The 21,096-nt window shown below is 35.0% G+C and overlaps 1 protein-coding gene across 4 annotated transcripts in view; it reads right to left on the bottom strand.

Moving 5' to 3' along the window:
- The window catches only part of Dok6 (docking protein 6), a 382,064-nt gene that overhangs the window by 236,862 nt on the left and 124,106 nt on the right, over positions 1–21,096 (bottom strand). For all 4 annotated transcript variants that reach the window (XM_076912327.1, XM_034518225.2, XM_076912329.1 and 1 more), the window contains exon 3: positions 3,860–3,974. In XM_076912327.1, the coding sequence (XP_076768442.1) occupies positions 3,860–3,974 (115 nt within the window). The remainder of the gene's footprint in view (positions 1–3,859; positions 3,975–21,096) is intronic.

Here is a 21,096-nt window from a genome sequence, read left to right as displayed (position 1 = left end):
TGTCACATTCCTCTAGGACACCTTGTTGCCTTGATTCCTAGAGTTTAATTATAATTGTTCAACTCATTTCAAGGTCAATACAGCAAGAAGTACAGATGCACACATGGGCTGAGACTTTGTTATGAGCATGAATGTTTCTGAATCAATGTACCAGTGTTGAGACATGAAGAAGCTGAAAGTTTTAAGTCTAGGCATATGGCACGATGCTAATACAGAATGCATGTGTAGTATTGACTTAATACATAGTCACTAAAATATCTCTTAAGAATCAGAGTACATTCTTCTACATGCTGACCTCCAGTTGAACCAGCACCATTTGTTGAAAATGCTGTCCTTTTTTTACTGGATGGTTTTAGCTGCTTTGTCAAAGATTAAGTGACATTAAGTGTGTAGGTTCATTTCTGGATCTTCAATTCTATTCCATTGATCTTCCTGCCTGTCTCTGTACCAATACCATGCAGTTTTTTTTTTTTTTTTTTTTTTTTTTTTTTTTTTTTTTTTTTTTTTTTTTTTTTTTTTTTTTTTTTTTTTTTTTTATCACTGTTGCTCTGTAATACAGTTTGAGGTCAGAGATGGTGATTTCCCCCAGAAGTTCTTTGTACTCTGATTTTTTTTTTTTTTTTGGATGTCAGGAAGTGCATGCTGACAAGAGCCTGACATAGCTGTCTCCTTAGAGGTCTGCCAGAGTCTGACATATTCAGAGGCAGATGCACACAGCTAACCATTGATCTGATCAAGGGGTTCTCAATGGAAGAATTAAAGAGAAGACTGAAGGAGCTGAAAGAGTTTGTGGCCTCATGAGGAAAGCAACAATACCAACCAACCAGAGCTCCCCAGGATCTAAACCACCAGCCTGGGAGCACATAGGGAGAGACCCATGACTCCATCTGTATATGTAGGGGAGGATGGCATAGGTGGGAAAGGAGATCCTTGGTCCCATGAAGGCTAGACACCGAGTGGGGGGGGATTTTGAGGGTTGGGAGGTGGGAGTGGGGTATAGGTGGGGGCACATTCTCATAGAAGCAGGAGGAGGGGGAATGGAATGGGGGTTCCTGGGTGGTGGGGGAATGAGGTAAGGGGATAACATCTGAAATGTAAATATAATATCCAATAAAAAAAAGATTCAAATTACAAAGAAATATCTACTTTTCCTCTGTCCCTATGGCATATATCCTTTATAGATAGGGGAAGTGACCATGGATGATGAGAAAGAATAACATGGAGCAGCAAGTCTTTGGGAAGAAACTGGGTATATAAACACATGTGTCTGCATGTTGTGTGATAGATTATTTCTAAAGAGATGAGACACACAAATGTCAACTTATCCAAGACAGGGAGTCCATGACAGATTAACAATTGAAGCAATGTCAAATTGGGAGGACCAATGAGTTTTTAGTTGGGGTTACTAACAATAGTATGGGTGAGGTGATACAAGAATCAGAAGTTACACAAAAGCAGCTGTAACACCAGAAACTTCACCTCAACCTGGGTGATGACTTCTGAAATTGCAACTGTGGAGTACTCCATGAAGCCTACTGGCAGTTCCATGGTCTAAATTTTCTTTCCCAGTTTGACTGGTAAGAGTCTCTATTTTCAAGAACAGTTCACTCCTATTTACACTATTGGGTAGTGGCCCTCAATAACATTTCAAAAAAAAAATTTCCAACCTGGGCCTGGTTCACCACAACTTAGGCAATCTGGTGCTATCCCGCTCCTGGGATTTCACGATATTGGTGCCCAACTTAACGCAGACACCCTATCAGCACAGCACACTACAGCCCAGAACTCCTGGACTCAAGCAATTCTCCTATTTCAACCTCCCCAGTAGCTGGGACTACAGGCATGCGGCTATGCCAGAACCTGATAAATACAGAGGTGGATGCTCTCAGCCAAGAATTGGACTGAGCATGGGATCCCCAATGGAGGAGTTAGAGAAAGGACTGAAGGAGCTGAAGGGTTTGTAAGCCTATAGGAAGAACAACAATATCAACCAACCAGACTCCCGCCCCCCAGAGCTCCCAGGGTCTAAACCACCAATCAAAGAATACACATGAAAGGACTCATGGCTCTAGCCGCATATGCAGCAGAGGCTGGCCTTGTTGGTCATCAGTGGGAGGAGAGACCCTTGGACCTGTGAAAGCTCAATGCCCCCAGTGTAGGGTAATGCCAGGGCAGGAAGTAGGGAGTGAGTGTGTGGGTGGGGTAACACCCTCATAGAAGCAGGGAAAGGAGGGATGGTTTAGGAGAATTCTTGGTTTTTTTTTTGGGGGGGGGGCGGGGGTAACCGGGAAAGGGATAACATTTGAAATGTAAATAAATAAAATATCTAATTAAATTTTTTTCTCTCTCTTCATCTTTGACCTTTGGGTGACTTTTTTTTTTTCTCCTGAGGCTCTTTCCTCTTGGAGCAAACATTGAGTTTCTACATAACATTGCAATTTGGAGAAACACTAATATATATATATATATATATATATATATATATATATATATATAAAAACACCAGGGAATATGTACTCTCACAATTGTTTTAGAAAAATAAAATGTGAAAAAATGCAATGTTGTATTCTTTCTCATCATTTTAAGCCCTACCTTGAAAAACCAACTGATAGGAAACTGGAGTATGATCTACAGTTAATTAAATTACAAAAGCCATTTGACTAAATATGTAAAATGGTACCAAGTATTTCGACTATAACACTAATAATCATCAGAGTAAAAAAGATAATGTATTGAATTCATTAGGAAACTAAAGGAACATAAACTTTGAGGTAATATTTTTCCAAAATTTCCAAATAAGATTTTTTCTAAATCATAACTAATACCAATTTTTAAAAATTGACTCTAGAGCTCTTTATACATTTCCAATTCTGATTATTGTAAAGTTGAAAACACTAGGCAGTGAAATGTTAAAATTAGGAAAATTATATTTTTGTTTGTTTTTGAGAGACCATCTTGGGCTGATATGTAAATGTGTTCAATGAATGAACTATTTGATTAATTCCAGTACAGTGTAGCAAAGCTCCTATAAAATTAGATAAGGAGTTATTAACCATTCTTATTAGGAAAAGTGACATCATCAGTTTTAGAATATTTGCTTGTATTAATTAAACTTATAAACCTTTAGCCATATTTCCTCTAAAAATGATATCAAAGCTTCTGTAAAAACCTCATCATTACTTTAAATTCACATCTTTCCAGGCTTTGGACATTTTGCCTGTATTCTTTCTATAAATACCCATTTCATTGAGCTAAATACTTAAAAGGCAATAATCCAACTAACATGTTACATAGCACAGAGATTGCTCCATGAAAAAATACTGCAGGTTCAAACGACAAACTACTTGTGTCTCCCTAATGTCTAAGTGTTTTATGAACTTAGATGCTAAAATTCAATTGAAAATATATTGACGTATAGTAGTATTGAAATTCCATGAAAGCAACACATTACTCAAAGTTATGTTCTGAAGTGTCTTGGATGAGCTTTCTCATATCAGTGATACTACTACATTAGAAAATGCTTCACAGCTACACTTTGCCAAACCCAGATTACAAGTCACAAGCTGATCCTGAACATCTCCCAGATATTGTTTACTAAATTCTCAAAGCTTGTATCAAAGTCCCAGGAGACCTCAGAACTCCTGGGAACAAAGCTCCAGACAAAGACAAGATAGAAGAAATCCAAAACACTTGTTCCTACAGCATATCAGTATGTTGAACTTCTTACAAAGCTTTCTGCCACACATTCTCATTACAATACGCCATCATATTCAGACTTCCTTTGCCTTCATCTGTGTGAGTCACTCTCTCTGAAACAACTCAATTTCCTCAAGCTGTAGATGGGTCTGAAATTGCTTACCTGACTCACAAGCAAATGTCTTTGACGTTTCGTCATGAAAGATAATTGCCACTGCATGTTTCTTTGTCTCTCGAGGCAGTCTGGTTATATTTTTGATGTTGTGCAGTTCAGTTACCTTAAAAGAGAAAAATATTTTTTTCTTTTTACTTTTGAAGTCCTGGGGATAAGCCCCCAGGGTCTTTTTGTGCTAATAAAACATTATACCACTAACCTACACCTACAACAAGAAAGAATTTTTTTTATTGTAATGGCTACTATATGTACTACATACAGTGCTTTAAACAAAATGCCCAGTTATCGATACCCTAAGGCCCTATGCACTTTCCAATGGGGCATTGTACTGAGTTTGAATTAACTCTATTTACACCAGTAAAAAAGAAAACATAATGTCTTCCTTTAGGCTTTCAGTTTTGGTTATATTTCCTATTGATTATTGTATTTGAAATAGTCTAATGATAGTGCAGAATATCTTCATAAAGGCTGTGTTGTTATTAAACTTGTATCCACAAAGAAGCAATATTAATCTTGTACAAAGAGAGCTCTCCATTAAATATCTGTTGAATATTGATGAGATTTAATAACAAGTCTCTCCCCCAAAACTCTCAGATCCAAACAAGACTAAGCCACACAACATCTAACATTGCCTATGGGATAAATAAAAAAAATTCAACATTCCAGGTCTCCAGTGTTTGAATGAATAGCTTGGAATGTGTGTATCAACAGTGAACACAAAAGACATACAGTTAATGGTTGTTAGTTCTCTGATACCAAGAGCACTGAAACAGTTTGAGAATGAAATTTCAGTCTGAGGCAGAGTATTAATGCATGCTGAACTTTCCTCCATGATGTTTTTGTTTAACCATTACAAACAAAAATAACAAAAAATTGACAGTTTTGCACCTGTGCATAGAACATTCTGATTACTCTTCCATATATGTATATATATATATATATATATATATATATATATATATATCTCCACATTACTAGTGTGGTAATAGTCTTTTTCTTATTGAGGATTGTTATCATGTCTAGAATTTTGAACTTATACAACTTTGATGAAGTCCTGATGAGTTGATATTATTTTTATCCTTGTAAGAAAGATAAGAAACTTGATGATCAGAGAATTGAACAGTCTTAGTTACAGTTTCTATTGCAGCAATAAAAACACTGTGACCCAAAAGCAAGCTGGGGATGAAAGCTTTTGTTTTGGTTTGGTTTGGGTTTTGGCTTGTTTGTTTGTTGGTTTACACTTCCAAATTGCTATTCATCAATGTAGGAGGTCAGGATAGGAACTCAAACAGGACAAGATGCTGGTTGCAGGAGCTGATGCAGAGGCCATTGAGGGGTGCTTCTTACTAACTTGGTTCCAATGGGTTCCTCAGCCTGCTTTATTATGTAACCCAGGACAATCAGCATAGGGTTGGACAGGCTGGATCTTCCCCCACTGATCAGTAATTGAGAATACTCCTTACTGCTGGATCTCATGGAAGCATTTCCTCTACTGAAGGTCCTTCCTCTCTTGATGACTCAAGCTTGTGTCAAGTTGACACACAAAACCAGCCAGTACAATGACTATCTAGTGCTACAGAGCCTAGTAAATATGCAGAGCAGGCCTGGTTCTAATGTGCAGGTAGATACCCAACTTCTATTGTTATTGGTCTCTAGAGTGTAATCAATGTGAGGAGTATCTTCTTTGATAAAGTAGCCTACCTTTTGACTTACTAGTAAAACAAAAAAAAAAAAATGTGTTCACTTTATCATAGTTGCTTCAATTGTTCTGAAGAAGACTAATAAAGGAAAAAAGCCTAATTCCACTCATAACTTAAAAACTATTAAACTCAATAGAGTTTAGAACCATTAAACTTAGAAATACTAAAATCAATTTTGTAGTGCTTTAAGCAGAATACACAGGTATATTTCATGTATTTCAAAATTTCTTCCTAATTTTTGAAGATTCTGCTGTTAATATTGTCCAGATTTCATAGTATAGACATAGTTAAAGTGATCACTTCCTGACCAAAACCTGCACTTATATCATTTAAAATGACATAAACAAAAGAAAATTATATAATTATCATTTTAAGAGGCATATGCTCTACTTCTTATCTATTCTTTGAATATTTTTAGTGGCCTGAATTTGTAATACCATATGCAAATTACTGTCAAATCCAAGAGAATTCTCATATATCATTATTAATGTTTAATTTTCTCTCTACTTATGATAATCTTGAGGCCAATATGCAGCATTAAAATGGTACAAATACTTTATACAGTTGTCTTTATGTACAAGACAACACAACCAGACACATGAAGGAATTAAACAAAAACATCCAGGACATAAAAATGCAAGTTGAAATAATAAAGAAATCACAAAGGTAGACTACCCTCAAGATAGAAAACCTAGGTAAAAAATCAGGAGTCATAGACACAAGCATCACCAACAGAATACAAGAGATAGAAGAGAGAATCTCAGGTGCAGAAGATACCATAGAAAATATTGACACAACTGTCAAAGAAAGATAATTCTCAATAGAGGAATCAGAAATCTCTAAGAAACACTTAAAGAAATGTTCAACATCCTTAGCCAGTAGGGAAATGAAAATACAAACGGAAGTTTATTAGGCATACATTTTTGTATTTGTTCTCACATATATGGGTATGTCTTGGAATGAATACATGTAAATTTAGAATGTCTAAAAAATAGTACAGAACAAATGAAATTGGTTTAAGCAAAGAAGAAATAGAAGAAACTATCAGTTATAGAAAAATGATACTTTTAGCTTTAATGACACCTATAATTCCAGTAAATATAATGGTTTTACTACTGTGTTTAGTAGACAGTGTCCAGCAAGCACTACAATTTAAATATATATGTGAAAAGATGTCTCATGAACAGTAAAATGACTCTAGGGAATAGTAATATTAAGAAGTCAGATTGGCTCTATTAATATCAGAAGTAGACTAAAATGTACATTCCCCTGTGATAAAGAATAAAGCTTCACAATGATATAGTTAAAAAAAAAGAAAATGCAAAATGCAAAAAGTTCTTAACACAAAACATCCAGGACACAATGAGGAGACCAAACTTAAAGGATAATAGGTATAGATGAGAGTGAAGATTCCTAATTTAAAGGGCCAATAAATATCTTAACATAATTATAGAAGAAAACTTCCCTAATCTAAAGAAAGAGATGTCTATAAACATACAAGAAGCCTATAGAACACCAAATAGACTAGACCAGAAAAGAAATACCTCCTGTTACATAAGAGTCAAAACACCAAGTGCACAAAACAAAGAAAGAATATTAAATGCAGTAAGGGAAAAAGGCCAAGTAACATATAAAGGCAGACCTATCAGGATTACACCAGACTTCTCACTACATACTATAAAAGCTAGAAAAGCTGGACAGATGTCATACAGACCCTAAGAAAACACAAATGCCAGGCCAGGCTACTAAACCCAGCAAAACTCTCGATTACCATAGATGGAGAAACCAAGATATTCCACAACAAAACCAAATTTACACAATATCTTTCCACAAACCCAGCATTACAAAGGATAATAGCGGGAAAGCTCCACTACAAGGAGGAAAATTATACTCCAGAAAGAGCAAAAACATAATCTTCTCCCAACAAATCCAAAAGAAGAAAGCCACACAAAGTTAATTCCACCTCTAATAACAAAAATAACAGGAAGCAACAATCGCTGTTCCTTAATATCTCTTAACATCAATGGACTCAATTCCCTAATTAAAAGACATAGACTAATGAACTGGATATGTAACCAGGACCCAGCATTTTGCTGCATACAGGAAACCCACCTCAGTGACAAAGACAAACTCTATCTTAGAGTAAAAGGCTGGAAAACAAATTTTCAAGCAAATGGTCCTCAGAAACAAGCTGGAGTAGCCATTCTAAAATCTCCATCCGAGAACACAAAAGGAGGGACTCATGGCTCCACCTGTATAGATAGTTGAGGGTGGCCTTGCCAGGCATCAGTGGAAGTGGAGGGCCTTGGTGCCTGAAAGTTTGGGTTCCCGAGTGTTGGGGAATTTTGAGAGCAGAAAGGAGGAAATGGTAGGATGGTGGGAGCATACCCTCAAAGAAACTTCCAGAATTATATGGATTAAACATGACAGAGGCAGGCAGCCAGAAGACTAGATTCCAGAATTCAAACAAAAAATTATCTTGATACTAAAATTTGTTTTGAGAATTGTATATTGCAGAATACGCAGTCTTGGTGTATCTACTCATCAAGCAAGCTGAACAGACCTGCTCAAACCTCTGATGTCCTGGAATTTCAGCTGGATGCAGTGAAGATACAGCTTCAGAGGCTTATCAATTTACTCTTCCCTATGCCCCTCTTCTAACATCTCAACACCTGTAATCAGCTTGAAGAAGTTAATGAAGAGTTGGCACCCCTGTTTCCTGGCCTTGAGGACTGAGGTGGTTAATATTGGGCTGTCTTTCTAGGGAAAAGTAGTGGTTTTGGTGGAACAGGGAGGATTAGCTAGGATTTATTGCATAGCCATAACCTATTGGTAGAAATATGTATAATTGTTATTAAGCTGAAGTTATAATTTCTTAAATTGTACAAAATTTACTTTGAATTCTACATAAAGGTTTTCATTGGTATGAGCTTCTTATTGATATAAAAGTGAGATTAATATTGTTACTCTCATAGGCATTGCACCTGTATAACACATTTAGGAATACAAGGCTTAGACCCAGTCCTTCTTCAACTTTTCTAACTTATTTGAGATGGTTAGCCTGTGACTTAAGGGCCTATAGCAAATTCATCGCTTTGAGTTTATTGTTAGGGTGTTTTCTATATTTTCTTTAGAAATAGCTGAGAGGAGTTAACAGACAACAGTCCAGATTGCCTTACATGGATAGTTGGTTTTCAAAACGTCAGAAGTCCACAGAATTCACATTACAAACATTTCTGTATTAATGTTCATTTTGATTAGAGACCTGTCTGCTCTTGACAGCTTCCTGTCTTGGATTCTAAGAAGAAATTGAGCATCTTTAGAGTTATTCCAATTGTGGTGAGTCAGCCACTAGGCAAGAATTTCCTCTTTCCATCTACAGACAAATCACTGTCCAGAAAAGGACACACTCGCAGAATAGTCAACTGATTATATCTGCCAAGACAGAGTAATCAGCCCTTAATAATTCTGCATCACTAGGTCTGTCAGATGATCCTAGGCCAGAAGGATGAAGATCAGATGCTCCAATGTTCTGTAGTATAGGGACTGTCCAGGTGTTCAGCGTCTCTATAAATTGGCTATCTTTTAGAAGCTATGCTTTGTGCTTCCCATAATTTCAGTTAACTCAGTCATTCTGGATTTCTGATGGGGTTGAAAACTTATAGTCTCATAGTCTCATAGCCAATCCTTGCTATTTACTTTGAGAGAAAAGATTTGAGAGGATGGTTTTCAGCTGACATTCATTATAAAGCCAAAAAAAAAAAAAAAAAAAAAAAAAGCCAGGTTCAAAACTAAGTCTTTTATTTAGGAGAGATGACAGAGGTTCTGCTTAGTCAACAAAATGATGGACTGGGTATTAGGTCTATCTTGCACCTTACTGACATAAATTGGTATAGTTATGCTTTAACTGTATTTTGAGAGAAAAGTTTTATTTTAACAGGAAAGGTGATATGTAGGAGGAGCTAAGTTGGAAGGAGTAAGGAGAGGAGGAGTAAGATGATGGAGAGAATTCAATTAAAGGAGGAGGAGAAGGAGAGGAGGAGCTAGGTGATGGAGAGAAAGAGAGAGGGGGGCCAGACATGGAGGCAGATGTTCACATGTCTCTGCCAGTCAAAGATAGTTGATATATCTAGGTTGGGTATTAGGTTACACTTCTGATTGATATTGAGCATTACCAAATTTATAAAGCCATTTGTTAACATTAAAAAAATTGTATAAAAGCAAAAAGAAGAAGGGGGTATGGGATAGGGGTTTTCTAGAAAGGGGAAATGGGGAAGGGGAAGGGGACAATTAATAAATGTCACTGTTTCTATATTCTGAAATGTAAATAAAATATCCAATAAAAAAAAGAAAAGGTCATTTCACATCAATTAAAGTCATCAAGATAATAATTTACAGCTTATCTTCCGATTAATGTTAACCATCACACTTTCTGAGAGACTTGTGTAAAAGAATAAATTGTTTCTAATGGGGTCTTTTATTTTGGCATTTCATCTCCACACACTAAGTGCAGTATTGACTTTGTATGAGTTCTTTTCATTCCATACTTTTGACTCAGTAGTTAAATATAGTGATTCTATTAATTCATGACATCTATTTCCAATCCTTACACAGACTTCAACCCAGAATTTATTTACTGGGGCTTCTGATCAGTTTCTCTTAACTACGAAGGCCAAAAGAAATGTAAAAAAAAAAAAAAAAAAAAAAAAAAAAAATTAAGTGAAGCAAAAACGCAAAAAGCATGACTAACTTTCTTGGGATGCATGTTCAGAGGAGAACATGTGTAGACATTTTAACCGTTATAAATAAACAGAAGACCAGATATCAGGGGAAACCTGTACTAATTAAGAATCCACACTAGCAAATTAGGTTATACTAGGACTGTCAGTGAACTGAGGGGATTTGCTATGTGCTGGAAACAAGGTAATGTTTTCTCTCAATGACCATTTGAGTTTTAAAATGACTTTATTTACATGAATAATGTCATTTAGAATAAATAAATTAATAGCAATTACACAATTTAAAATTCATTATACTATTTATTTTATGTATCTTTGCTTTAGTTTAGTGGCCAATTAAATTAGATATTAGAATGTTATGTCAATATTGCTATTAAAAGTTGTGGATACCATATTTATGCATGACTGTGACAAGTATAATCATTAAAATATTAAAAATTATATCTTCATAGTTTACTTCATGAAAGTAAGAAAAGATAACTACCCATATAAATGTGTAAAACATCTCATGATAAACCTAATTGTCTCAGGAAAAGAATGTTTATTTCTAGATTAAAAATAGATTCAAGTTAGCAGATAAGTCACATTTTTCTTATTCATTTTCTCAATGAATATTATCCCTGTAATTTACTAATATTTCCCAATTATTTTAATTGAGAAACTGTTTTAATATATTGGTTTTGGTTTGGTTTGGTTTTTGTAAAAACAAGAGTGTAGAGCTGAGTTTTTAAAATTTTGTTAAGATAGATTATTTAGTAAGAATATATGGGAATCATAGTTTATTATTATTACAATGATTATCTCAATTAATAAATGTCACTGTTTCTATATTCTCTTCCCAAGCTATCATAATAATAATTTAAATATTTGCATCATTTCACACAGTTAAGTGATTCAGATACTTCATATACTTCAATAACTTCCTGATAACCTTTCCATTGAAATAATATCGCTTCTTTTCAACAACTGTATTTGTATCCACTTCCCAATAACTGCTTCCTTAAACTGAACTCTTTTCTCAGATAAATATGAATATCTTTCAATTTAAAAATGTAATCTATTCCTTAAAGCCATTTATGAATATTCCAGAGTGTTCGTTAACAGTATCTACAATATTTATCTTCTATATATTTGGCCAATATGAATTATTTTAAATACTATACCATATTATATGATACAAATCTAGAAATGAGTCATTATGAATGCTGTTCTGTTAGAACTGACACTATCTAAAATTTGACCTCTATGTCTATGTGCATCTGAAAATTCAGAAACTACAAACTGAAAATACCAAAAAAGTGTATTATGTCTTTATGGAGCATCTAAGCACTTTTCTTATTATTTTAAAATCCAGATGCCATATGATGTTTACATAGTATTTAGATGATAATAGGTTTGATAAATAACTAAGAAATTAAAGTACATGCAAAGGTGTATTGTGATATTGTATAAACTTGGCCCATGGAGTGGCACTATTAGGTATGGCCCTCTTGGAATAGGTGTGTCACTGTGGGTGCGGCTTATAAAACTCCTATCCTAGCTGCCTGGAATCATGTGTTCTGCTAGCACCTTTCAGATGAAGATGTAGAACTCTCAGCTCCAGCTGTATCATGCCTGCCTGGATGCCACTATGTTTCCGCCTTGATGATAATGGACTGAACCATTGAACCTGAAGGTCAGCCCCAATTAAATGTCCTTTATAAGATTTGCCTTGGTCTTGGTGTCTGTGCACAGCAGTAAAACCCTAACTAAGATAGAAGTTGGTACCAGGGACTGGGGTATGGCTGTGATAGGCTTGACCATCCTTTTGTTTAGAAAAATGTCGAATTTGGGACTTTGAATTTGGAAAGCCATGGAATGCTTCAAATGGGGCTTACTGGTTTTTCCTAGTAAGAATATGGAAGACTTCATTGCATAGGGTGACTTGAATTGTGGAAGCCTGGCTCTAGAGGTTTCAGAGGAGAAAAACTTTAATATGTGGCCAACAGACTGGTTTTGTGATATTTTGGTGAAGAATGTGGCTGCTTTTTGCCCTTGTCTGAAAAGTATACCTAAAGCTATGTTAAAGAGATTTATATTAATTGTATTGACAAAAAAAGTCTCAAAAATGCCCCACATAGACTGTTCTCTGGTTAAGTCTCATGAAGATTGTTTATGAGCAAGTGTAGCAAGCTTAGAAAGGAAAAATATAAAATATATGGCTTAAATATTAAAGAGGCACCAGGGAAGTAGAATGGAACTGAATCCTATGTTCTAGGAGATAGCAGATTAAGGGACTAGGACTTTCCGGCAAGATCCTCCACAGATAAATTTAGATCTAGGCATGGTGGTACACACCTTTAATCCCAGGAGATATAGCTAAACATATCTCAGTTCAAGGCCAGCCTGGGACAGAGCAAGTTTTAGAAGAAAAGCTTAACTCCAGGTGTAGTGAAAAAGGAGGGGGCATGTTCCAGTCCCAACAAGCAGCAGAACTCAGCAGTTTCAGCCATTTGACTCTGGTGTTAGAGTCAAGAATAGAAGGGATTACTAGAACAATTGATGATGGTTAGGTGGAGCTAAGAAATTAGTGGTGATTAAGAAAAGACCAGCATCACTGAGGTGAAATTTGGGAAGTGTTTTCTGAGAGCAAAAAGAAGCTATGTTCCAGAGATAGCCAAGGTTGTACCTCCTGCAGCTGCTGTACCCTCTAGTTTATTTGCTGTTTGCAGAACCCATCTTATCCACTTAATATTCTCTTAATCAAATAGCTTTGTGCCCGACTGGGGCAGTATAAGACATAATTCACTGTTTCAATGCTAACTGTTTCCTAGCTCAAGTGAGTTGAGAAAAGGCCCACCAAAACGTATATCCAAACATTGTTGGCCCTCAAATACATGTATAACTGTGGGTATGGTGATGCATGCTTGCAATCCTAGTGCTGGGGAAACAGACACATGTGAATCTCTGGGTCTCACTGACTAGAAAATTTAGCCTACCTGAGAGTTTCAGACTAATAAAATATCTGTCTCAAACCCCATAGGAATGACACTGCTGATTGAGTTCTGGGCTCATATTGTACACACACATAAACACACAAACACACACACACACACACAAATTGAATGCCCAAGTCTTATTTCCAGAACCTTTTATGATGTCATTAAAAAAAAGGTCTTTGAGGATATCATTAAATCTTGAATCTTGAGATAACATCTGGAATTTAAAGCATGTCTCACCTGTAATAATCAGTGTCCTTATAAAATAAGAGTAGAAGGAGTTCAAAGACCAAGACAGAGGAGAGAGACTTTTGTGAAGACAAAGGAAGACACCTTAATTTTTAATTCTACCTTCTAGACAATTAGGCTAAACTTAAATGGTTTTAAGCTAAGAAGAATGTGAGAATTTGTTAGGCAAGACCTGGGAAAGCAATATAATTGTATGTAATTATTTTATGATAACTTTTAACATTTTATCACAAAGTTAAAATTCTTAAACAAAAACAAAATGAAAAAAAGACAGTCATGAAAATTTATATATACCCTATAGTCCTAACAAGGGATACATCTTTCTTTGCTTTGTATGCCTTTAAATAACTATGTTTACTTTTTTCTTTGGTTTTTGTTAACAAAAATCTCCCTGCAGCTCTCTCATGTGATTTCCCCAGAGCCTGGACCAGTGGCTGATGCATAGTCACAAGAAAGGTAGAGAACCACTCAGGCAGGACCTTCCTGTCAACAAGCTTTGTCAGAATTGTGCTCCTGTGGGAAAGACAGTGGCAGGGTGACAAACTATAAAGCTTCTTTTGGAAAATGAACCTGCTGATATTTGATGGGGTCAACAGGAAGGCTGACCTGCTACTGAGCTGGTATGCTATCCTTAATTAGGGAGCTGGTTATGAGGAATGGGGGCCATGCACCTGCAGAACGGGTCATTCAAAGATCAGGATGAGAACTGAATGCTGCACCAGAGTGTCTGAAGGTACACTGTTATTGTATACAACCAATAATTGCTTTTACTTATAGTTTGATTATGTTAGTATAAAGCAGAAAATGATGCTATGTGGACTTGATGTCAAACTGAAAAACTAAGCACAAGAACCCTGGGAAAACTTTCTTGAGTAGCACACTCTCCCTTGAATAGAATTATCAGATTATATTCCAAATAATTGTTGGCAAAATTCTTTTTCTTTTTTCCATGATCTATGGTTTTAGACTACAAAGTTTTCATGGGGACCTCACAAAATAATTGACTTATGTTTGAGCATATTATCTTGATTATTATTTTGTAAAATTGGTTCTTAATGACATTTTTGGAATCAAGACACAGGAATACTCACTAAATAGCCAAGTTCAACATTTAAAGCATGTTTCTGTCATTGGGCAAAATCTAAAATGGTATGGCCAGGATTGCTGGCACCAGAAGTATTATAGGTATAGGACAGGATGGTTAGCATTAAAAAAAATTATATCTCTAGAGAGACTTTCTTTAAACATTCTTGCAGTTGTTGGACAGACACAAGATTGTCTGGAGAGATGGCTAGGCATACTTTCTGTTCCTCCAGAGAACACAGGTTTGGTTCCCTGCACCCACATCAGCTGGTTCACAACCTGGTCTGTAACACCAGCTCCAGGAGGATATGCCAGCCCTAGCTTCTGTGAGCATGAGTACTTGCATTCCTAGACTCACATAATTAAAACTAATAACAATCATTTAAAAATACAAAAGAATATAAGTATGTACAGATTCTGACTATTCATATTATAACTGAGAAGTCAGAGCAAAAATGAAACATTACAAAATATTGTATAGTCCAATGAATAGTTTTCATATTCATATCTTGGTTGCACAGATGTGCATCTAACTTGCCTCTTTGGGTATGATTATATAGCTGTTAAAGGTAGCATGGTAAAAGAAAGGCATCATAAATAGTTTATATGTGGCTCCATTTCCCTAATACAATGCTAGTTTTTTTAAAAATCAGATTCTATAGAAACACATTGATTTGTCCAGGAAATTATACTGGCAAGGAGAACAGGAAAGGAAAATGTGATCTTACAGTTAATTGCAGGAGACTGAATAGCTCATATTTAAAAGGAAGTTAAGTGGCACATTTATCTTTTTCATAAGCAAACAGATGAAACCCTTAAAAATACAATTAATGTTGGCAAGATAATTTATGTCATCTAAGTAGATCAAAGCATATATATATACTATAAACAACAAAAGAAATGAACTTTTCTGTATAGCTGGAGTACTTCTAAAATTGTAAAAGTAACAGGTTGCAACATCCTTAGTAAATTCAAAAGGATAAAATTATTGCATTTTTATTATTAACATAATTAAAATTAATAAGGTATACATATTTAAATTAAATATGATAAACCCTAAAGAATGTGTGAGTTAATAGATAATTAGAAGCTAAATAGAAAAATAAGTGGTAAAGGCAGGAAACAATATAATCAAGAAAAAAAATTAATAAAGCCACAAGTAATAAAACCAACATCTAACAAGTTAGATAAGGCAAGACAAAGGTAACCTAAGTACCCAATGAGAGAGAAATGAACAAGAATTCCAGTCACCAATAGAAAGCATGCACACTTGACTGTATACTAATATGGATATGCAAAAACATAAAATATTATCATTGTTATCAAAAACCCTCCAAATTGAATAAGAATATGTACATCTTCTAAAAGCCTAGATCCACAAAAAACAGAGTTTTATACAAATTTTAAGAGATTGTGAGTTAATATTTTTTGCAAAATATTTTAGAAAATAATGAATATATTTAGATCTTATAATAGTATTTGACTTTCAATCCAAAGTTAATTATTAAAAATATTTTATAAAGTATGGCTATATTTTACAATAGAACAAAACACAAATATGAAAAGGCATTTATTATGAGAGAAAGTATAAATATAAGAAAATATATAAATATAGTTCTCAAAATTTTAGATTAAATAAATGAGAGAATTGCATGAATTTTTCAGAAAAAAGCATCATAAACAAAAAATAACATTTCCTATGAGAAAATGATTTCTGTATAGAAATTACAGAACAGATTCTATTAGGTCAGATATCATTGGCAAAATCCTATTCTATTTTAGGAATAAGCATCAGGGACCTTTTATCACTGGAAGGTATATAAGGATGCTTTACATAGAGTCTCTGTTGTGTATAGAAAAAGAGACCAGAGAAGAAAATAAATGTTCAATATTTTATGCCTATAATTAGAATATAGTCATTAACAAGTTATAGAAAGGTATAATATTTATACATATATATGTATGTAACAACAATGGAAAAAGAGGTCATGAATTTGAATGAGAGCATGAAATGCTATATGGGAGGGTTTGAAGAAAAGAAAGGGAAATGAGAAATGATGGTATATTATATCCTCAAAAGTCTAAAGAAGCAGAGGTAGGTACTAATGTTGTGCCTTGCTAACCAGATAACTCTAGATTCAGTTAGAATTCCTGCCTAGGAAGGAAATGGAGGGAAATACACAACAACATCTGGTCTCCATGTACATGGGTCTGTGAGCATAAACAAGTACACAGCATACATCAAGCACATAAACATAAACACATATATTCACAAGTCTAAGGTTCCTAACTCTGTGTTCATATATAGAGACTATGGATATGTAAAGCAAAAATACTAAAGTAAAAATCCAATGCTAATTGAATACAATTTGTGGCCCTTGAGAACATAGAAAAAAGCAAACAACTGCAAAACAACAAAATTTAATTATCACTTTATTTGAAAGAAGAAGGAGGAGGAGGAGGAAGAGGAGGAGGAGGAATAGGAGGAGGAAGAGGAAGAGGATAAGGAGGAAGAGGAAGAGGAGGGGGTAGGGGGAGGAGGAGGAGAGGAGGGGGAGGGGGAGGAAGAGGAGAAGGAGGACTAGAAGGAGAAAGAGAAGGAGGAGGAGGAGGAGGAGGAAGGAGAAGATGCTGGTAATCTGTTTTTGTTATCAGAGAAAGAAAGAATAAGGCACAGTGAACCCAAAGCAGGAAATAAATTATAGCAATTAGGTGGAAAGCCACTTCAGCATTTCCTTAAATTAGTGTGAGTAAAAAAAAGAAATGACGAAGATCCTAATATAAAAGTACTTGTGTGAATGAATAACACTGAAAATATAAGACATCATCAAGGTATATTCATATGAATCCCACATATGCAAAGAGTCCTGCTGAGGGCATTAATACATATCATTATAAAGTATAAAAGAATGCTCTGATTACTATTGTTTAAGAGAAATTCCTCCAAAAATGTCTAGTTTCATTGGGAGTTTCCAAAAGACTTTTCTCTACATTGTCACTGAAGGAGTCAGTGATTCAAAATTTGGGAGGACTACACTTCCTTGCTGGCTTCGGGAGGGAGAAAATACCATGTCTAACTTTGGAGCAGGGTTCAGTTACTGCAATCTAGTTGGTGTGGAAGGAAGGCTAAACACTGAAGCCTCACTGCCACTCACTCAACCTCTTTGTTCCCAGAAATTATGACTCTGAGACTTAATTATATATGACTAAACGCTTAGGCCATACACTTCAGCTTGTTCCCTGACTAGCTAACAACTTAATTACCTGTTTATTCTATTCTAATTCCCACCATGTGGTTGATTATTTCTCCTGAATTTCATGCAACTCTGTCCTTCAAAGTTCGGTGTGGATATACCTGTTTATTCTATTCTATGAGTGCCACCTGGCTGATTACCTCATTCTCAGTTTCATGCATCCTTCTCCTATTGTATTTGGGACAAACCATGCCACACACAAACTCCCACCTCACCCTCTGCATGAACTCCCACCTCCTATTTCTTTCCTCAGCTCATTGGCCATAGGACTTTTTATTGACAGGTAATGGTTCCACACAGTATGTAAAGATTCTTTTTATAGAACTCGACCCTATAGGTGTGAGCGTCCTCCCACCTCCACCTCATGATGTGGCCTGAGGACATGGAAGATTCCTTCCAGAAGTTTAAGTTGCAAGCTCCTTCACCACTTAACTTCAGCCTTGTGAAATTCACAGATATATTTGGACATGCTTTGACCTACACAGTGTGTTCATAAATGAATGCCCCACCTCCATCTATAATAATTGTTTACTCAGAAAAAGGAAATTTCACCTCAAATCTTGTCAGTGTTTTAACTTTGTTTTAAATTCAGGTTGACAGTTGGGATGAAATTAATCAGATTAGTTCACTTGTAGAATCCAACTGAACTAAACTGCTGGACCACCTCGGACTAGGCAAGCAAGCCTAGTTCTAAGATAGGCAAATACAAGTTGGAGGTTAATCCTTATAAAACTTTCTGAAAGGACAGAAAAAACTGTAAGAGAACAGTAGACTCCTGAAAATCAGGTTAAAGTTTACTTTTACTGTATACACCACACCTAAACTGGCTGAACTCAGATAGAAAAACAGAAACAGAAAAATTGTCTTATTATGGCAGATATTTTTAATATGTAAAAGCTGTGTTTGTGTGTGATTGTTGGACTAGATAATGAACACCTATCTCAAATATTTCCCCCAAATTAATAAAATCAAGTAAACTAACCCAAATACTTAGTGTTTCTAAACACTACATAAACAGAATATATGTCACTTCTTCAAATTATTTGAAGGTCATAATTGTAGGATAAGAGTACAAACATCTTCAGATGCCATCCCCAGCATCTTTATTTCACAAAGGCAAAAAGCCATTTATTCTCTTGGACATAGCATTTCATATGTTATCTGTGCCTGATATTGCATAATTAGGCTTATATGACTGATGAAGAAAAGTGGGATCATTTTAAGAGCCAAAGCCACTCAGAATATTCTGAAATTGTAATTAAAGGTATTAGGTCTGTGAAATGTAGAAATGCTTCAGCATGATGAAAATATGTCTAAATAGAATTGTAGTCCTGTATTTTCCTTTACATTATCTTTGATTTACCAAGCAAAATAACTCTTGAAATTAAAAGCTACAGTTGTTATCCAAACGTGTTGAAATTGTACAGCTGGCATGAGTTGTTTTTATGATTTCTTGCATGTAGCCTCTGAAACAGAAATATGCTGAACAATGTGACCCCGTTACTTTTTATGTCCTATGAGCATTGTTTTCTCACTTCCTATACTAGGTTATTATTTGAATTTAGAGAGGGGAAATTTAAATTAGGCCATATATTTTTTTCTATAGAAGCCATTATAATAAGTTGCCTTGATAGAGAAAAAAAGCAGATTACTTACAACTTAAATAAGGCCGAGAATGTAGTTTGATGGTAGAGCATTTGATGAGCATGTAAAGGGCCTTGATTTCTCTTTTATCAAAATAAATAACCAAAATACTTCAATATTGTTTTCTAATGTAAATCACACTGCCATGTACTCTAAGTCCATTTTAAATCCAATGTACAACATTTTGACCCACATTTATTGTAATGTGAAAGGTTATAATAAAATCTCCCACTTAAAAAAGTAATTTGGTTCTCAGGCATTTTTGAACTACATGGAATAATCCTTACTGGAATTTCCTCAGATTTGGGGGAATTTTTACTGGCCTAAATTCAAATGCTGCAAAGATAAAACTAAGCTCTAAATGCTTCCTAACATTTTTAGGTCACACCTTTGCAGATCTGTTCTGGTCTCCTCCATCCAAGGGCTTAACTCCTGGTTTCCTCTGTTTAAACCTACAATTGTTCATTCAAACACAAATAGCTAATCATACATTGACATTTTCTTTCTTTTCATGTTCTGCATGTAACTAATTTTCCATATTTATTTTTATTAAGTGTTACCCAAGTAATTAGTATTTGTAAATACAGTGAAGATGGTCAATAATTGAGTAAAACTGTTCAGGATAACAGGTGAGGTGTGACTGTCTCTGAACCAGTGTGTTAGTAGCTGTTCTTGTTCAAGAAATGAAAATGTCTTATAGATGGAGGAATGTATTAATGTGGGAGAGAATAACAGTATATAGGATTTTTAATATATAAAGGATGTTCACTCCAGAATTTCTTATAGGATTCAAGGCACACCAAGCCATTGAGCATAATCTACATTACATCAAGAATGTGATCATCTAAAAATGGAGCCCTACCTTCATGACATCAACATGAGAAAATCAACATGATGTGCACATGGACTATGTCTACACGAAACATGTTTATTTTTAAGGGGAAGTTGTAAAGGCAGAAACTTTTTTTAACAAGGCAGATTTCCCCATTTCTTGGACTCTTTCAGATGTTTGCTTTAAATGCAGTAAATATCTTGCACCAAGAAGAGGTAGTAAAAAGAGAAAATAATTTCAGTACCAGGTAACAGGGATTTAAATTGAGATTAGGGAGGTAGATATGTCTCAGTGGCAATGTCACTTGGCTACCATGAAAAATACTCTGAGTTCAATACCCAGCAGTTCAACAAGTAGAGATAAAAATGAGATTATTATTGATATCATCATTTTTCTAACATCACACAGTTTCTATCTCTGAAACTTCTAGCCATCTTATCTCCATTCTTCTTTATTTTATTGATTTTTACTCTTTATGGTTAGCACTCATTTTTGTATCACTAAAGTTTCTTTAAATGACTTCTTTGTCATCTGCTCAGAAAATTAAGGAAGATTTATTAGCTGGTCTTATGTAAATTGCGCTTGTTCAGTTTTCATCTAGGATAAATTTGTTTTGAATATCTATTATGACAATTATGTACAGCCCCATTCTCAACCCTAATGCATTTTTAATAACTTCCTTCAGTAGCTAGTGATTTGAAATTCAAATTTCTTTCTCCTAAGTTTAAAAAGTATATACCATTTTA

The sequence above is a fragment of the Arvicanthis niloticus genome, chromosome 14 (genome assembly GCF_011762505.2).
Source record: "Arvicanthis niloticus isolate mArvNil1 chromosome 14, mArvNil1.pat.X, whole genome shotgun sequence".
In the NCBI taxonomy this organism is placed as follows: domain Eukaryota; kingdom Metazoa; phylum Chordata; class Mammalia; order Rodentia; family Muridae; genus Arvicanthis; species Arvicanthis niloticus.
This window is presented reverse-complemented; position numbering and strand designations above follow the sequence as displayed.